This window comes from Petromyzon marinus (assembly GCF_048934315.1).
Source record: "Petromyzon marinus isolate PM22_M1 ecotype Great Lakes invasive population chromosome 70 unlocalized genomic scaffold, UKy_Petmar_22M1.pri1.0 chr70_unloc.1, whole genome shotgun sequence".
Classification (NCBI taxonomy): Eukaryota; Metazoa; Chordata; class Hyperoartia; order Petromyzontiformes; family Petromyzontidae; genus Petromyzon; species Petromyzon marinus.
The window spans coordinates 412,334-429,887 of record NW_027422603.1 but is presented as its reverse complement, the minus strand read 5'-3'; the positions used below and the strand labels follow the sequence as shown (position 1 = coordinate 429,887).

Sequence of the window (17,554 nt, the reverse complement as noted above, 5' to 3'; positions counted from 1 at the left end):
AGACACACACACACTTACACGCACACACACTCACACACACACACACTCACACACACACTCACACACACACACAACACTCACACTCACACACACTCACACACACACGCACACACACACGCACACACAACACGCACTCACACACACACGTACACACACACACGTACACACAACACGCACACACGCACACACACATACACACACACACACTCACACACACACGTACACACACACGTACACACACACGCACACACGCACACACACACACTCACACACTCACACACAAACTCACACAACACACTCACACATGCACACACACACACACGCACTCACACGCAAAGACCCACACTCAACACACACACGCACACACGCACACACGCGCACACACGCACACACACACATACACACACACACACACGTACACACACACACTCACACACGCACACACAACACGCACACACAACACTCACACACTCACACAACACACTCACACACGCACACACACACACGCACTCACACGCACACACGCACTCACACGCACACACACACAAAGACACACACTCAACACACACACGCACACACGCACACACACGCGCACACACGCACACACGCACACACACGCACACGCACACACAGGCACACACAGGAACACACAGGAACACGCAAACTTACCAGGTCAAGGGCAGAGCCACCGCCCAAGTACTCCATGATGATCCACAGCTTGCTGTCCTGCACACAGAGACACACCAACACACATGCATCGTCAACATCATCAACATCGTCGTCATCAACATCATCATCATCAACATCATCATCGTCATCATCGTCATCATCAACATCATCATCGTTATCGTCATCGTCATCAACATCGTCATCATCGTCATCATCATCAACATCATCAACATCATCAACATCATCACCGTTATCGTCATCATCGTTATCGTCATCAACATCGTCGTCATCAACATCATCATCGTCATCATCGTCATCAACATCATCAACATCATCAACATCATCATCGTTATCGTCGTCATCAACATCGTCGTCATCAACATCGTCATCGTCAATAACATCATCATCAATATCATCAATATCATCATCAATATCATCATCATCATCAACATCGTCAACATCGTCATCAACAACATCGCCATCATAAACATCATCATCAAGATCATCGTCAACATCGTCATCATCAATGTCAACATCGTCATCATCAACATCGTCATCATCACCGTCAACATCGTCATCAACATCACTGGCCGTGGTCTAACTGTAAGAGAAAGGACGGTGAACCCATGTCCGACCCCACGGGAACTGCCCTGCCGGTTTGCTGAGCAGTTTCTTTGAGGTCTTGGGGGTTAGGGGAATCTCTCATCATCGTCGCGGTGGCGAAAAGGTGTTAACCAACTGGCCTGATACACAGAAAGTCGTGGGTTCCATCTCTGTGGGTCGTTAAGAAGGGTTCTACTCTACACTCTACACTACCCTATACACTACAGTACTATACACTGAACTATTATACACTGCACTAAAATATATACTGCAGTACGATACACTAGACACTACACTACTAGACACTAGACTACTATACACTGCACTACAATAAACTATTATACACTGCACTAAAATATATACTGCAGTACGATACACTAGACACTACACTACTAGACACTAGACTACTATACACTGCACTACAATAAACTATTATACACTGCACTAAAATATATACTGCACTACGATACACTATACAATAGACACTACGCCACTAGACACTACACCACTAGACACTACACCACTAGACACTACACTACCAGACACTACACCACTAGACACTACGCCACTAGACACTACTAGACACTACGCCACTAGACACTACACCACTAGACACTACGCTACTATACACTACGCTACTAGACTACTAGACACTAAACTACTAGACACTAAACTACTAGACACTAGACTACTAGACACTAAACTACTAGACACTACACTACTAGACACTACACTACTAGACACTACACTACTAGACACTACACTACTAGACACTACACCACTATACACTACACTACTAGACACTACACTACTAGACACTACACCACTAGACACTAGACCACTAGACACTAAACACTACACTACTAGACACTACACTACTAGACACTACGCTACTAGACACTACACCACTAGACACTAAACACTACACTACTCACTAAACACTACACTACTAGACACTACACCACTAGACACTACACTACTAGACACTACACTACTAGACACTACACTACTAGACACTACACCACTAGACACTACACTACTAGACACTACGCCACTAGACACTACACTACTAGACACTACATTACACTACTACACTACTAGACACTACACTACTAGACACTACTAGACACTACACTACTACACTACTAGACACTACACAACTAGACACTACACTACTAGACACTACACTGCTACACTACTACACTACTAGACACTACTAGACACTACACTACTAGACACTACACTACTAGACACTACTAGACACTACACTACTAGACACCACACTACTAGACACTACACTACACCACTAGACACCACACTACTAGACACCACACCACTAGACACCACACTACTAGACACTACACTACTAGACACCACACCACTAGACACCACACCACTAGACACCACACCACTAGACACTACACCACTAGACACTACACTACTAGACACCACACTACTAGACACCACACCACTAGAAACTACACCACTAGACACTACACCACTAGACACCACACCACTAGACACCACACCACTAGACACTACACCACTAGACACTACACCACTAGACACTACACCACTAGACACTACACCACTAGACACTACACCACTAGACACTACACCACTAGACACTACACTACTAGACACTACACCACTATACACTACACCACTAGACACCACACTACTAGACACTACACTACTAGACACTACACAACTAGACACTACACTACTAGACACTACACTACTACACTACTAGACACTACACTACTAGACACTACACTACTAGACACTACTAGACACTACACTACACTACTAGACACTACACTACTAGACACCACACTACTAGACACTACACTACACCACTAGACACCACACTACTAGACACCACACCACTAGACACCACACCACTAGACACTACACCACTAGACACCACACCACTAGACACTACACCACTAGACACTACACCACTAGACACTACACTACTAGACACCACACTACTAGACACTACACCACTAGAAACTACACCACTAGACACTACACTACTAGACACCACACCACTAGACACTACACCACTAGACACTACACCACTAGACACTACACTACTAGACACTACACTACTAGACACTACACCACTAGACACTACACTACTAGACACTACACTACTAGACACTACACCACTAGACACTACATTACTAGACACTACACTAATAGACACTACACCACTAGACACTACACTACTAGACACTACACCACTAGACACCACACCACTAGACACTACACCACTAGACACTACACTACTAGACACCACACCACTAGACACTACACCACTAGACACTACACCACTAGACACTACACTACTAGACACTACACCACTAGACACTACACCACTAGACACTACACTACTAGACACTACACTACTAGACACTACTAGACACTACACTACTAGACACTACACTACTAGACACTACTAGACACTACACTACACTACTAGACACTACACTACTAGACACCACACTACTAGACACTACACTACACCACTAGACACCACAATACTAGACACTACACCACTAGACACTACACCACTAGACACTACACTACTAGACACCACACCACTAGACACCACACCACTAGACACTACACCACTAGACACCACACCACTAGAAACTACACCACTAGACACTACACCACTAGACACTACACTACTAGACACTACACCACTAGACACTACACCACTAGACACTACACCACTAGACACTACACTACTAGACACTACACCACTAGACACTACACCACTAGACACTACACCACTAGACACTACACTACTAGACACTACACCACTAGACACTACACCACTAGACACCACACCACTAGACACCACACCACTAGACACTACACCACTAGACACCACACCACTAGAAACTACACCACTAGACACTACACCACTAGACACTACACCACTAGACACTACACCACTAGACACTACACCACTAGACACCACACCACTAGACACCACACCACTAGACACTACACCACTAGACACTACACCACTAGACACTACACCACTAGACACCACACCACTAGACACCACACCACTAGACACTACACCACTAGACACTACACCACTAGACACTACACCATTAGACACTACACTACTAGACACTACACTACTAGACACTACACCACTAGACACTACACCATTAGACACTACACCACTAGACACTACACCACTAGACACTAAACCACTAGACACTACACCACTAGACACTACGCTACTAGACACTACACTACTAGACACTATGCCACTAGACACTACACTACTAGACACTACACCACTAGACACTACACTACTAGACACTACACTACTAGACACTACGCCACTAGACACTACACCACTAGACACTACGCCACTAGACACTACACTACTAGACACTACACTACTAGACACTACACTACTAGACACTACACTACTAGACACTACTAGACACTACACTACTAGACACTACTAGACACTACACTACTACACTACTAGACACTACACTACTAGACACTACACTACTAGACACTACACCACTAGACACTACACTACTAGACACTACACTACTAGACACTACACTACTAGACACTACACCACTAGACACTACGCTACTAGACACTACACTACTAGACACTATGCCACTAGACACTACACTACTAGACACTACACCACTAGACACTACTAGACACTACACTACTAGACACTACACTACTAGACACTACACTACTAGACACTACTAGACACTACACTACTAGACACTACTAGACACTACACTACTACACTACTAGACACTACACTACTAGACACTACACTACTAGACACTACGCCACTAGACACTACGCCACTAGACACTACACCACTAGACACTACGCCACTAGACACTACACTACTAGACACTACACTACTAGACACTACACTACTAGACACTACACTACTAGACACTACTAGACACTACACTACTAGACACTACTAGACACTACACTACTACACTACTAGACACTACACTACTAGACACTACACTACTAGACACTACACCACTAGACACTACACTACTAGACACTACACTACTAGACACTACACTACTAGACACTACACTACTAGACACTACGCTACTAGACACTACACTACTAGACACTACACCACTAGACACTACGCTACTAGACACTATGCCACTAGACACTACACCACTAGACACTACACTACTAGACACTACACCACTAGACACTACGCCACTAGACACTACACTACTAGACACTACGCCACTAGACACTACACTACTAGACACTACACCACTAGACACTACACCACTAGACACTACGCTACTAGACACTATGCCACTAGACACTACGCCACTAGACACTACACTACTAGACACTACACCACTAGACACTACGCCACTAGACACTACACCACTAGACACTACGCCACTAGACACTACTAGACACTACACTACTAGACACTACGCCACTAGACACTACACTACTAGACACTACACCACTAGACACTACGCTACTAGACACTACGCCACTAGACACTAGGCCACTAGACACTACACCACTAGACACTACGCCACTAGACACTACACCACTAGACACTACACTACTAGACACTACACCACTACACACTACACCACTAGACACTACACCACTAGACACTACGCCACTAGACACTACACCACTAGACACTACACCACTAGACACTACTAGACACTACACCACTAGACACTACGCCACTAGACACTACACCACTAGACACTACACCACTAGAAACCACACCACTAGACACTACACCACTAGACACTACACAACTAGACACTACTAGACACTACACTACTAGACACTACACCACTAGACACTACACTACTAGACACTACACCACTAGACACTACACTACTAGACACTACACCACTAGACACTACACTACTAGACACTACACTACTAGACACTACACCACTATACACTACACCACTAGACACTACACTACTAGACACTACACTACTATACACTACACTACTAGACACTAGACACTACACCACTAGACACTACACTACTAGACACTACACTACTAGACACTACACCACTAGACACTACACTACTAGACACTACACTACCAGACACTACACTACTAGACACTACACTACTAGACACTACACCACTAGACACTACACTACTAGACACTACACCACTAGACACTACACCACTAGACACTACACTACCAGACACTACACTACTAGACACTACACTACTAGACACTACACCACTAGACACTACACCACTAGACACTACACCACTAGACACTACACTACTAGACACTACACTACTAGACACTAAACTACTAGACACTAAACTACTAGACACTACACCACTAGACACTACGCCACTAGACACTACGCCACTAGACACTACACTACTAGACACTACACTACTAGACACTACACTACTAGACACTAAACTACTAGACACTAAACTACTAGACACTACACTACTAGACACTAAACTACTAGACACTAAACTACTAGACACTAAACTACTAGACACTACACTACTAGACACTACACTACTAGACACTAAACTGCTAGACACTACACTACTAGACACTACACTACTAGACACTACACTACTAGACACTACACCACTAGACACTACACTACTAGACACTACACCACTAGACACTACACCACTAGACACTACACCACTAGACACTACACCACTAGACACTACATTACTAGACACTACACCACTAGACACTAAACCACTAGACACTACACTACTAGACACTACACCACTAGACACTACACTACTAGACACTACACCACTAGACACTACACTACCAGACACTACACTACTAGACACTACACCACTAGACACTACACTACTAGACACTACACTACTAGACACTACGCCACTAGACACTACGCCACTAGACACTACACCACTAGACACTACACTACTAGACACTACACTACTAGACACTACACTACCAGACACTACACTACTAGACACTACACCACTAGACACTACACTACTAGACACTACACTACCAGACACTACACCACTAGACACTACACTACCAGACACTACACTACTAGACACTACACTACTAGACACTACACCACTAGACACTACACCACTAGACACTACACCACTAGACACTACGCCACTAGACACTACACCACTAGACACTACACTACTATACACTACGCTACTAGACTACTAGACACTACACTACTAGACACTACACTACTAGACACTAAACTACTAGACACTACACTACTAGACACTACGCTACTAGACACTACACTACTAGACACTACACCACTAGACACTACGCTACTAGACACTATGCCACTAGACACTACACCACTAGACACTACACTACTAGACACTACACCACTAGACACTACGCCACTAGACACTACACTACTAGACACTACACTACTAGACACTACACCACTAGACACTACGCTACTAGACACTACGCTACTAGACACTACACTACTAGACACTACACCACTAGACACTACGCTACTAGACACTATGCCACTAGACACTACACCACTAGACACTACACTACTAGACACTACACCACTAGACACTACGCCACTAGACACTACACTACTAGACACTACACCACTAGACACTACACCACTAGACACTACGCTACTAGACACTATGCCACTAGACACTACACCACTAGACACTACACTACTAGACACTACACCACTAGACACTACGCCACTAGACACTACACCACTAGACACTACACCACTAGACACTACACTACCAGACACTACACTACTAGACACTACACTACTAGACACTACACCACTAGACACTACACCACTAGACACTACACCACTAGACACTACACTACTAGACACTACACCACTAGACACTACACCACTAGACACTACACTACCAGACACTACACTACTAGACACTACACTACTAGACACTACACCACTAGACACTACACCACTAGACACTACACCACTAGACACTACACCACTAGACACTACGCCACTAGACACTACACCACTAGACACTACACTACTATACACTACGCTACTAGACTACTAGACACTACACTACTAGACACTACACTACTAGACACTAAACTACTAGACACTAAACTACTAGACACTACACTACTAGACACTACACTACTAGACACTACACTACTAGACACTACACTACTAGACACTACACTACTAGACACTACGCCACTAGACACTACGCCACTAGACACTACACTACTAGACACTACACTACTAGACACTACGCCACTAGACACTACACCACTAGACACTACACTACTAGACACTACGCTACTAGACACTACACCACTAGACACTACACTACTAGACACTACACTACTACACTACTAGACACTACGCTACTAGACACTACACTACTAGACACTACACTACTAGACACTACGCTACTAGACACTATGCCACTAGACACTACACCACTAGACACTACACTACTAGACACTACACCACTAGACACTATGCCACTAGACACTACACCACTAGACACTACACCACTAGACACTACGCTACTAGACACTATGCCACTAGACACTACACCACTAGACACTACACTACTAGACACTACACCACTAGACACTACGCCACTAGACACTACACTACTAGACACTATGCTACTAGACTACTAGACACTACACCACTAGACACTACGCCACTAGACACTACACCACTAGACACTACACCACTAGACACTACACTACCAGACACTACACTACTAGACACTACACTACTAGACACTACACCACTAGACACTACACTACTAGACACTACACCACTAGACACTACACCACTAGACACTACACTACCAGACACTACACTACTAGACACTACACTACTAGACACTACACCACTAGACACTACACCACTAGACACTACACCACTAGACACTACACCACTAGACACTACGCCACTAGACACTACACCACTAGACACTACACTACTATACACTACGCTACTAGACTACTAGACACTACACTACTAGACACTACACTACTAGACACTAAACTACTAGACACTACACTACTAGACACTACACTACTAGACACTACACTACTAGACACTACACTACTAGACACTACACCACTAGACACTAGACCACTAGACACTAAACACTACACACTACACTACTAGACACTACACCACTAGACACTACACTACTAGACACTACACTACTAGACACTACACTACTATACACTATGCTACTAGACACTACACCACTAGACACTACACTACTAGACACTACACCACTAGACACTACACTACTAGACACTACACCACTAGACACTACACTACTAGACACTACACTACTAGACACTACACTACTATACACTACACCACTAGACACTACACTACTAGACACTACGCCACTAGACACTACACTACTAGACACTACATTACACTACTACACTACTAGACACTACACTACTAGACACTACTAGACACTACACTACTACACTACTAGACACTACACTACTACACTACTAGACACTACTAGACACTACACTACTAGACACTACTAGACACTACACTACTAGACACTACTAGACACTACACTACTAGACACTACTAGACACTACACTACTAGACACTACTAGACACTACACTACACTACTAGACACTACACTACTAGACACCACACTACTAGACACTACACTACACCACTAGACACCACACTACTAGACACCACACCACTAGACACCACACCACTAGACACCACACTACTAGACACTACACCACTAGACACTACACCACTAGACACTACACCACTAGACACTACACCACTAGACACTACGCCACTAGACACTACACTACTAGACACTACGCCACTAGACACTACACTACTAGACACTACATTACACTACTACACTACTAGACACTACACTACTAGACACTACTAGACACTACACTACTACACTACTAGACACTACACTACTACACTACTAGACACTACACTACTAGACACTACACTACTAGACACTACTAGACACTACACTACACTACTAGACACTACACTACTAGACACCACACTACTAGACACTACACTACACCACTAGACACCACACTACTAGACACCACACCACTAGACACCACACCACTAGACACCACACCACTAGACACTACACCACTAGACACTACACCACTAGACACTACACCACTAGACACCACACCACTAGACACCACACCACTAGACACCACACCACTAGACACCACACCACTAGACACCACACCACTAGACACTACACTACTAGACACTACACTACTAGACACTACGCTACTAGACACTACACCACTAGACACTACGCCACTAGACACTACACTACTAGACACTACACTACTAGACACTACACCACTAGACACTACACTACTAGACACTACACCACTATACACTACACTACTAGACACTACACTACTAGACACTACACTACTATACACTACACTACTATACACTACACTACTAGACACTAGACACTACACCACTAGACACTACACTACTAGACACTACACTACTAGACACTACACTACTAGACACTACACCACTAGACACTACACCACTAGACACTACACCACTAGACACTACACTACCAGACACTACACTACTAGACACTACACCACTAGACACTACACCACTAGACACTACACTACTAGACACTACACTACTAGACACTACTAGACACTACACTACTAGACACTACACCACTAGACACTACACCACTAGACACTACACTACTAGACACTACACTACTAGACACTACTAGACACTACACTACTAGACACTACACTACTAGACACTACACTACTAGACACTACACTACTAGACACTACACCACTAGACACTACACCACTAGACACTACACCACTAGACACTACACTACTAGACACTACACTACTATACACTACACCACTAGACACTACACCACTAGACACTACACCACTAGACACTACACCACTAGACACTACACCACTAGACACTACACTACTAAGACACTACACCACTAGACACTACACTACTAAGACACCACACTACTAGATACCACACTACTAGACACCACACCACTAGACACTACGCCACTAGACACTACACCACTAGACACTACACCACTAGACACTACACCACTAGACACTACACCACTAGACACTACACTACTAAGACACCACACTACTAGATACCACACTACTAGACACCACACCACTAGACACTACGCCACTAGACACTACACTACTAGACACTACACTACTAGACACTACACTACTAGACACTACACTACTAGACACTACACCACTAGACACTACACCACTAGACACTACACCACTAGACACTACACTACTAGACACTACACTACTATACACTACACACTAGACACTACACCACTAGACACTACACCACTAGACACTACACCACTAGACACTACACTACTAAGACACCACACTACTAGATACCACACTACTAGACACTACTAGACACTACACTACTAGACACTACACCACTAGACACTACACCACTAGACACTACGCCACTAGACACTACACTACTAGACACTACACTACTATACACTACACCACTAGACACTACACCACTAGACACTACACCACTAGACACTACACCACTAGACACTACACCACTAGACACTACACTACTAGACACTACACCACTAGACACTACACTACTAGACACTACACCACTAGACACTACACCACTAGACACTACACCACTAGACACTACACCACTAGACACTACACCACTAGACACTACACCACTAGACACTACACTACTAGACACTACACCACTAGACACTACACCACTAGACACTACACTACTAGACACTACACTACTAGACACTACACTACTAGACACTACACCACTAGACACTACACCACTAGACACTACACCACTAGACACTACACCACTAGACACTACGCCACTAGACACTACACCACTAGACACTACACCACTAGACACTACGCCACTAGACACTACACCACTAGACACTACACTACTAGACACTACACTACTAGACACTACACCACTAGACACTACACTACTAGACACTACACCACTAGACACTACACTACTAGACACTACACTACTAGACACTACGCTACTAGACACTACACTACTAGACACTACACCACTAGACACTACACTACTAGACACTACACCACTAGACACTACACCACTAGACACTACACCACTAGACACTACACCACTAGACACTACACCACTAGACACCACACTACTAGACACTACACCACTAGACACTACACCACTAGACACTACACCACTAGACACTACACCACTAGACACTACACCACTAGACACTACACTACTAGACACTACACTACTAGACACTACACCACTAGACACTACACTACTAGACACTACGCTACTAGACACTACGCTACTAGACACTACACTACTAGACACTACACCACTAGACACTACACTACTAGACACTACACCACTAGACACTACACCACTAGACACTACACCACTAGACACTACACTACTAGACACTACACTACTAGACACTACACTACTAGACACTACACTACTAGACACTACACCACTAGACACTACACTACTAGACACTACACCACTAGACACTACACCACTAGACACTACACCACTAGACACTACACCACTAGACACTACACTACTAGACACTACGCTACTAGACACTACACTACTAGACACTACACTACTAGACACTACACTACTAGACACTACACTACTAGACACTACGCTACTAGACACTACACTACTAGACACTACACCACTAGACACTACGCTACTAGACACTACGCTACTAGACACTACACTACTAGACACTACACTACTAGACACTACGCTACTAGACACTACACCACTAGACACTACACTACTAGACACTACGCTACTAGACACTACACCACTAGACACTACACTACTAGACACTACACTACTAGACACTACACTACTAGACACTACACTACTAGACACTACACTACTAGACACTACTAGACACTACACCACTAGACACTACACTACTAGACACTACACTACTAGACACTACACCACTAGACACTACGCCACTAGACACTACACCACTAGACACTACACCACTAGACACTACGCCACTAGACACTACGCCACTAGACACTACACCACTAGACACTACACCACTAGACACTACACCACTAGACACTACACTACTAGACACTACACCACTAGACACTACACCACTAGACACTACACCACTAGACACTACACCACTAGACACTACACCACTAGACACTACACCACTAGACACTACACTACTAGACACTACACCACTAGACACTACACCACTAGACACTACACTACTAGACACTACACCACTAGACACTACACCACTAGACACTACACTACTAGACACTACTAGACACTACACTACTAGACACCACACTACTAGACACCACACTACTAGACACTACACCACTAGACACTACACCACTAGACACTACACCACTAGACACTACACCACTAGACACTACACCACTAGACACTACACTACTAGACACTACGCTACTAGACACTACACTACTAGACACTACACTACTAGACACTACACTACTAGACACTACACTACTAGACACTACGCTACTAGACACTACACTACTAGACACTACACTACTAGACACTACACCACTAGACACTACACCACTAGACACTACACCACTAGACACTACGCTACTAGACACTACACCACTAGACACTACACCACTAGACACTACACCACTAGACACTACACCACTAGACACTACGCCACTAGACACTACGCTACTAGACACTACACTACTAGACACTACATTACTAGACACTACGCTACTAGACACTACACCACTAGACACTACACTACTAGACACTACGCTACTAGACACTACACTACTAGACACTACACCACTAGACACTACACTACTAGACACTACACTACTAGACACTACACTACTAGACACTACTAGACACTACACTACTAGACACTACGCTACTAGACACTACGCCACTAGACACTACACTACTAGACACTACACCACTAGACACTACACCACTAGACACTACGCTACTAGACACTACACTACTAGACACTACACTACTAGACACTACGCTACTAGACACTACACTACTAGACACTACACCACTAGACACTACACCACTAGACACTACGCTACTAGACACTACACTACTAGACACTACACTACTAGACACTACACTACTAGACACTACACCACTAGACACTACACCACTAGACACTACACTACTAGACACTACGCTACTAGACACTACGCCACTAGACACTACGCTACTAGACACTACACTACTAGACACTACACTACTAGACACTACGCTACTAGACACTACACTACTAGACACTACGCCACTAGACACTATACCACTAGACACTACGCTACTAGACACTACACCACTAGACACTACACCACTAGACACACCACTAGACACTACACTACTAGACACTACTAGACACTACACCACTAGACACTACACCACTAGACACTACACCACTAGACACTACACCACTAGACACTACGCCACTAGACACTACACCACTAGACACTACACCACTAGACACTACACTACTAGACACTACTAGACACTACACCACTAGACACTACGCCACTAGACACTACACCACTAGACACTACGCCACTAGACACTACACTACTAGACACTACACCACTAGACACTACACCACTAGACACTACACCACTAGACACTACACCACTACACACTACACCACTACACACTACACCACTAGACACTACACCACTAGACACTACACTACTAGACACTACACCACTAGACACTACACTACTAGACACTACACCACTAGACACTACACCACTAGACACTACACTACTAGACACTACACCACTAGACACTACACCACTAGACACTACACCACTAGACACTACGCCACTAGACACTACACTACTAGACACTACACTACTAGACACTACACTACTAGACACTACACTACTAGACACTACGCTACTAGACACTACACTACTAGACACTACGCTACTAGACACTACACTACTAGACACTACACTACTAGACACTACACTACTAGACACTACGCTACTAGACACTACGCTACTAGACACTACGCTACTAGACACTACACTACTAGACACTACGCTACTAGACACTACGCTACTAGACACTACGCTACTAGACACTACACCACTAGACACTACACTACTAGACACTACACTACTAGACACTACTAGACACTACACTACTAGACACTACGCCACTAGACACTACGCTACTAGACACTACACTACTAGACACTACACCACTACACACTACACCACTAGACACTACACCACTAGACACTACACTACTAGACACTACACCACTAGACACTACACCACTACACACTACACCACTAGACACTACACTACTAGACACTACACCACTAGACACTACACTACTAGACACTACACCACTAGACACTACACCACTAGACACTACACTACTAGACACTACACCACTAGACACTACACCACTAGACACTACGCTACTAGACACTACGCTACTAGACACTACACTACTAGACACTACACTACTAGACACTACACTACTAGACACTACACTACTAGACACTACTAGACACTACACTACTAGACACTACGCTACTAGACACTACACTACTAGACACTACACCACTAGACACTACACTACTAGACACTACACTACTAGACACTACACTACTAGACACTACTAGACACTACGCTACTAGACACTACACTACTAGACACTACACTACTAGACACTACACCACTAGACACTACGCCACTAGACACTACACTACTAGACACTACACTACTAGACACTACGCTACTAGACACTACACTACTAGACACTACACTACTAGACACTACACCACTAGACACTACGCCACTAGACACTACACCACTAGACACTACGCCACTAGACACTACACCACTAGACACTACACCACTAGACACTACACTACTAGACACTACACCACTAGACACTACACCACTAGACACTACACCACTAGACACTACACCACTAGACACTACACTACTAGACACTACGCTACTAGACACTACACTACTAGACACTACACTACTAGACACTACACTACTAGACACTACACTACTAGACACTACGCTACTAGACACTACACTACTAGACACTACACCACTAGACACTACGCTACTAGACACTACGCTACTAGACACTACACTACTAGACACTACACTACTAGACACTACGCTACTAGACACTACACCACTAGACACTACACTACTAGACACTACGCTACTAGACACTACACCACTAGACACTACACTACTAGACACTACACTACTAGACACTACACTACTAGACACTACACTACTAGACACTACACTACTAGACACTACTAGACACTACACCACTAGACACTACACTACTAGACACTACACTACTAGACACTACACCACTAGACACTACGCCACTAGACACTACACCACTAGACACTACACCACTAGACACTACGCCACTAGACACTACGCCACTAGACACTACACCACTAGACACTACACCACTAGACACTACACCACTAGACACTACACTACTAGACACTACACCACTAGACACTACACCACTAGACACTACACCACTAGACACTACACCACTAGACACTACACCACTAGACACTACACCACTAGACACTACACTACTAGACACTACACCACTAGACACTACACCACTAGACACTACACTACTAGACACTACACCACTAGACACTACACCACTAGACACTACACTACTAGACACTACTAGACACTACACTACTAGACACCACACTACTAGACACCACACTACTAGACACTACACCACTAGACACTACACCACTAGACACTACACCACTAGACACTACACCACTAGACACTACACCACTAGACACTACACTACTAGACACTACGCTACTAGACACTACACTACTAGACACTACACTACTAGACACTACACTACTAGACACTACACTACTAGACACTACGCTACTAGACACTACACTACTAGACACTACACTACTAGACACTACACCACTAGACACTACACCACTAGACACTACACCACTAGACACTACGCTACTAGACACTACACCACTAGACACTACACCACTAGACACTACACCACTAGACAC

At 44.2% G+C, this 17,554-nt stretch overlaps 1 protein-coding gene across 6 annotated transcripts in view; it reads right to left on the bottom strand.

The window, feature by feature from the left end:
* LOC116957150 (serine/threonine-protein kinase 25-like) overlaps nucleotides 1-17,554 on the bottom strand; it is a 107,841-nt gene that overhangs the window by 64,982 nt on the left and 25,305 nt on the right. For all 6 annotated transcript variants that reach the window (XR_012931582.1, XR_012931580.1, XR_012931581.1 and 3 more), the window contains exon 4: nucleotides 670-726. Coding sequence is in view for 2 of the 6 variants with exons in the window: in XM_032979115.2 (XP_032835006.1) it covers nucleotides 670-726 (57 nt within the window). In the remaining 4 variants the exon portion in view is untranslated. The remainder of the gene's footprint in view (nucleotides 1-669; nucleotides 727-17,554) is intronic.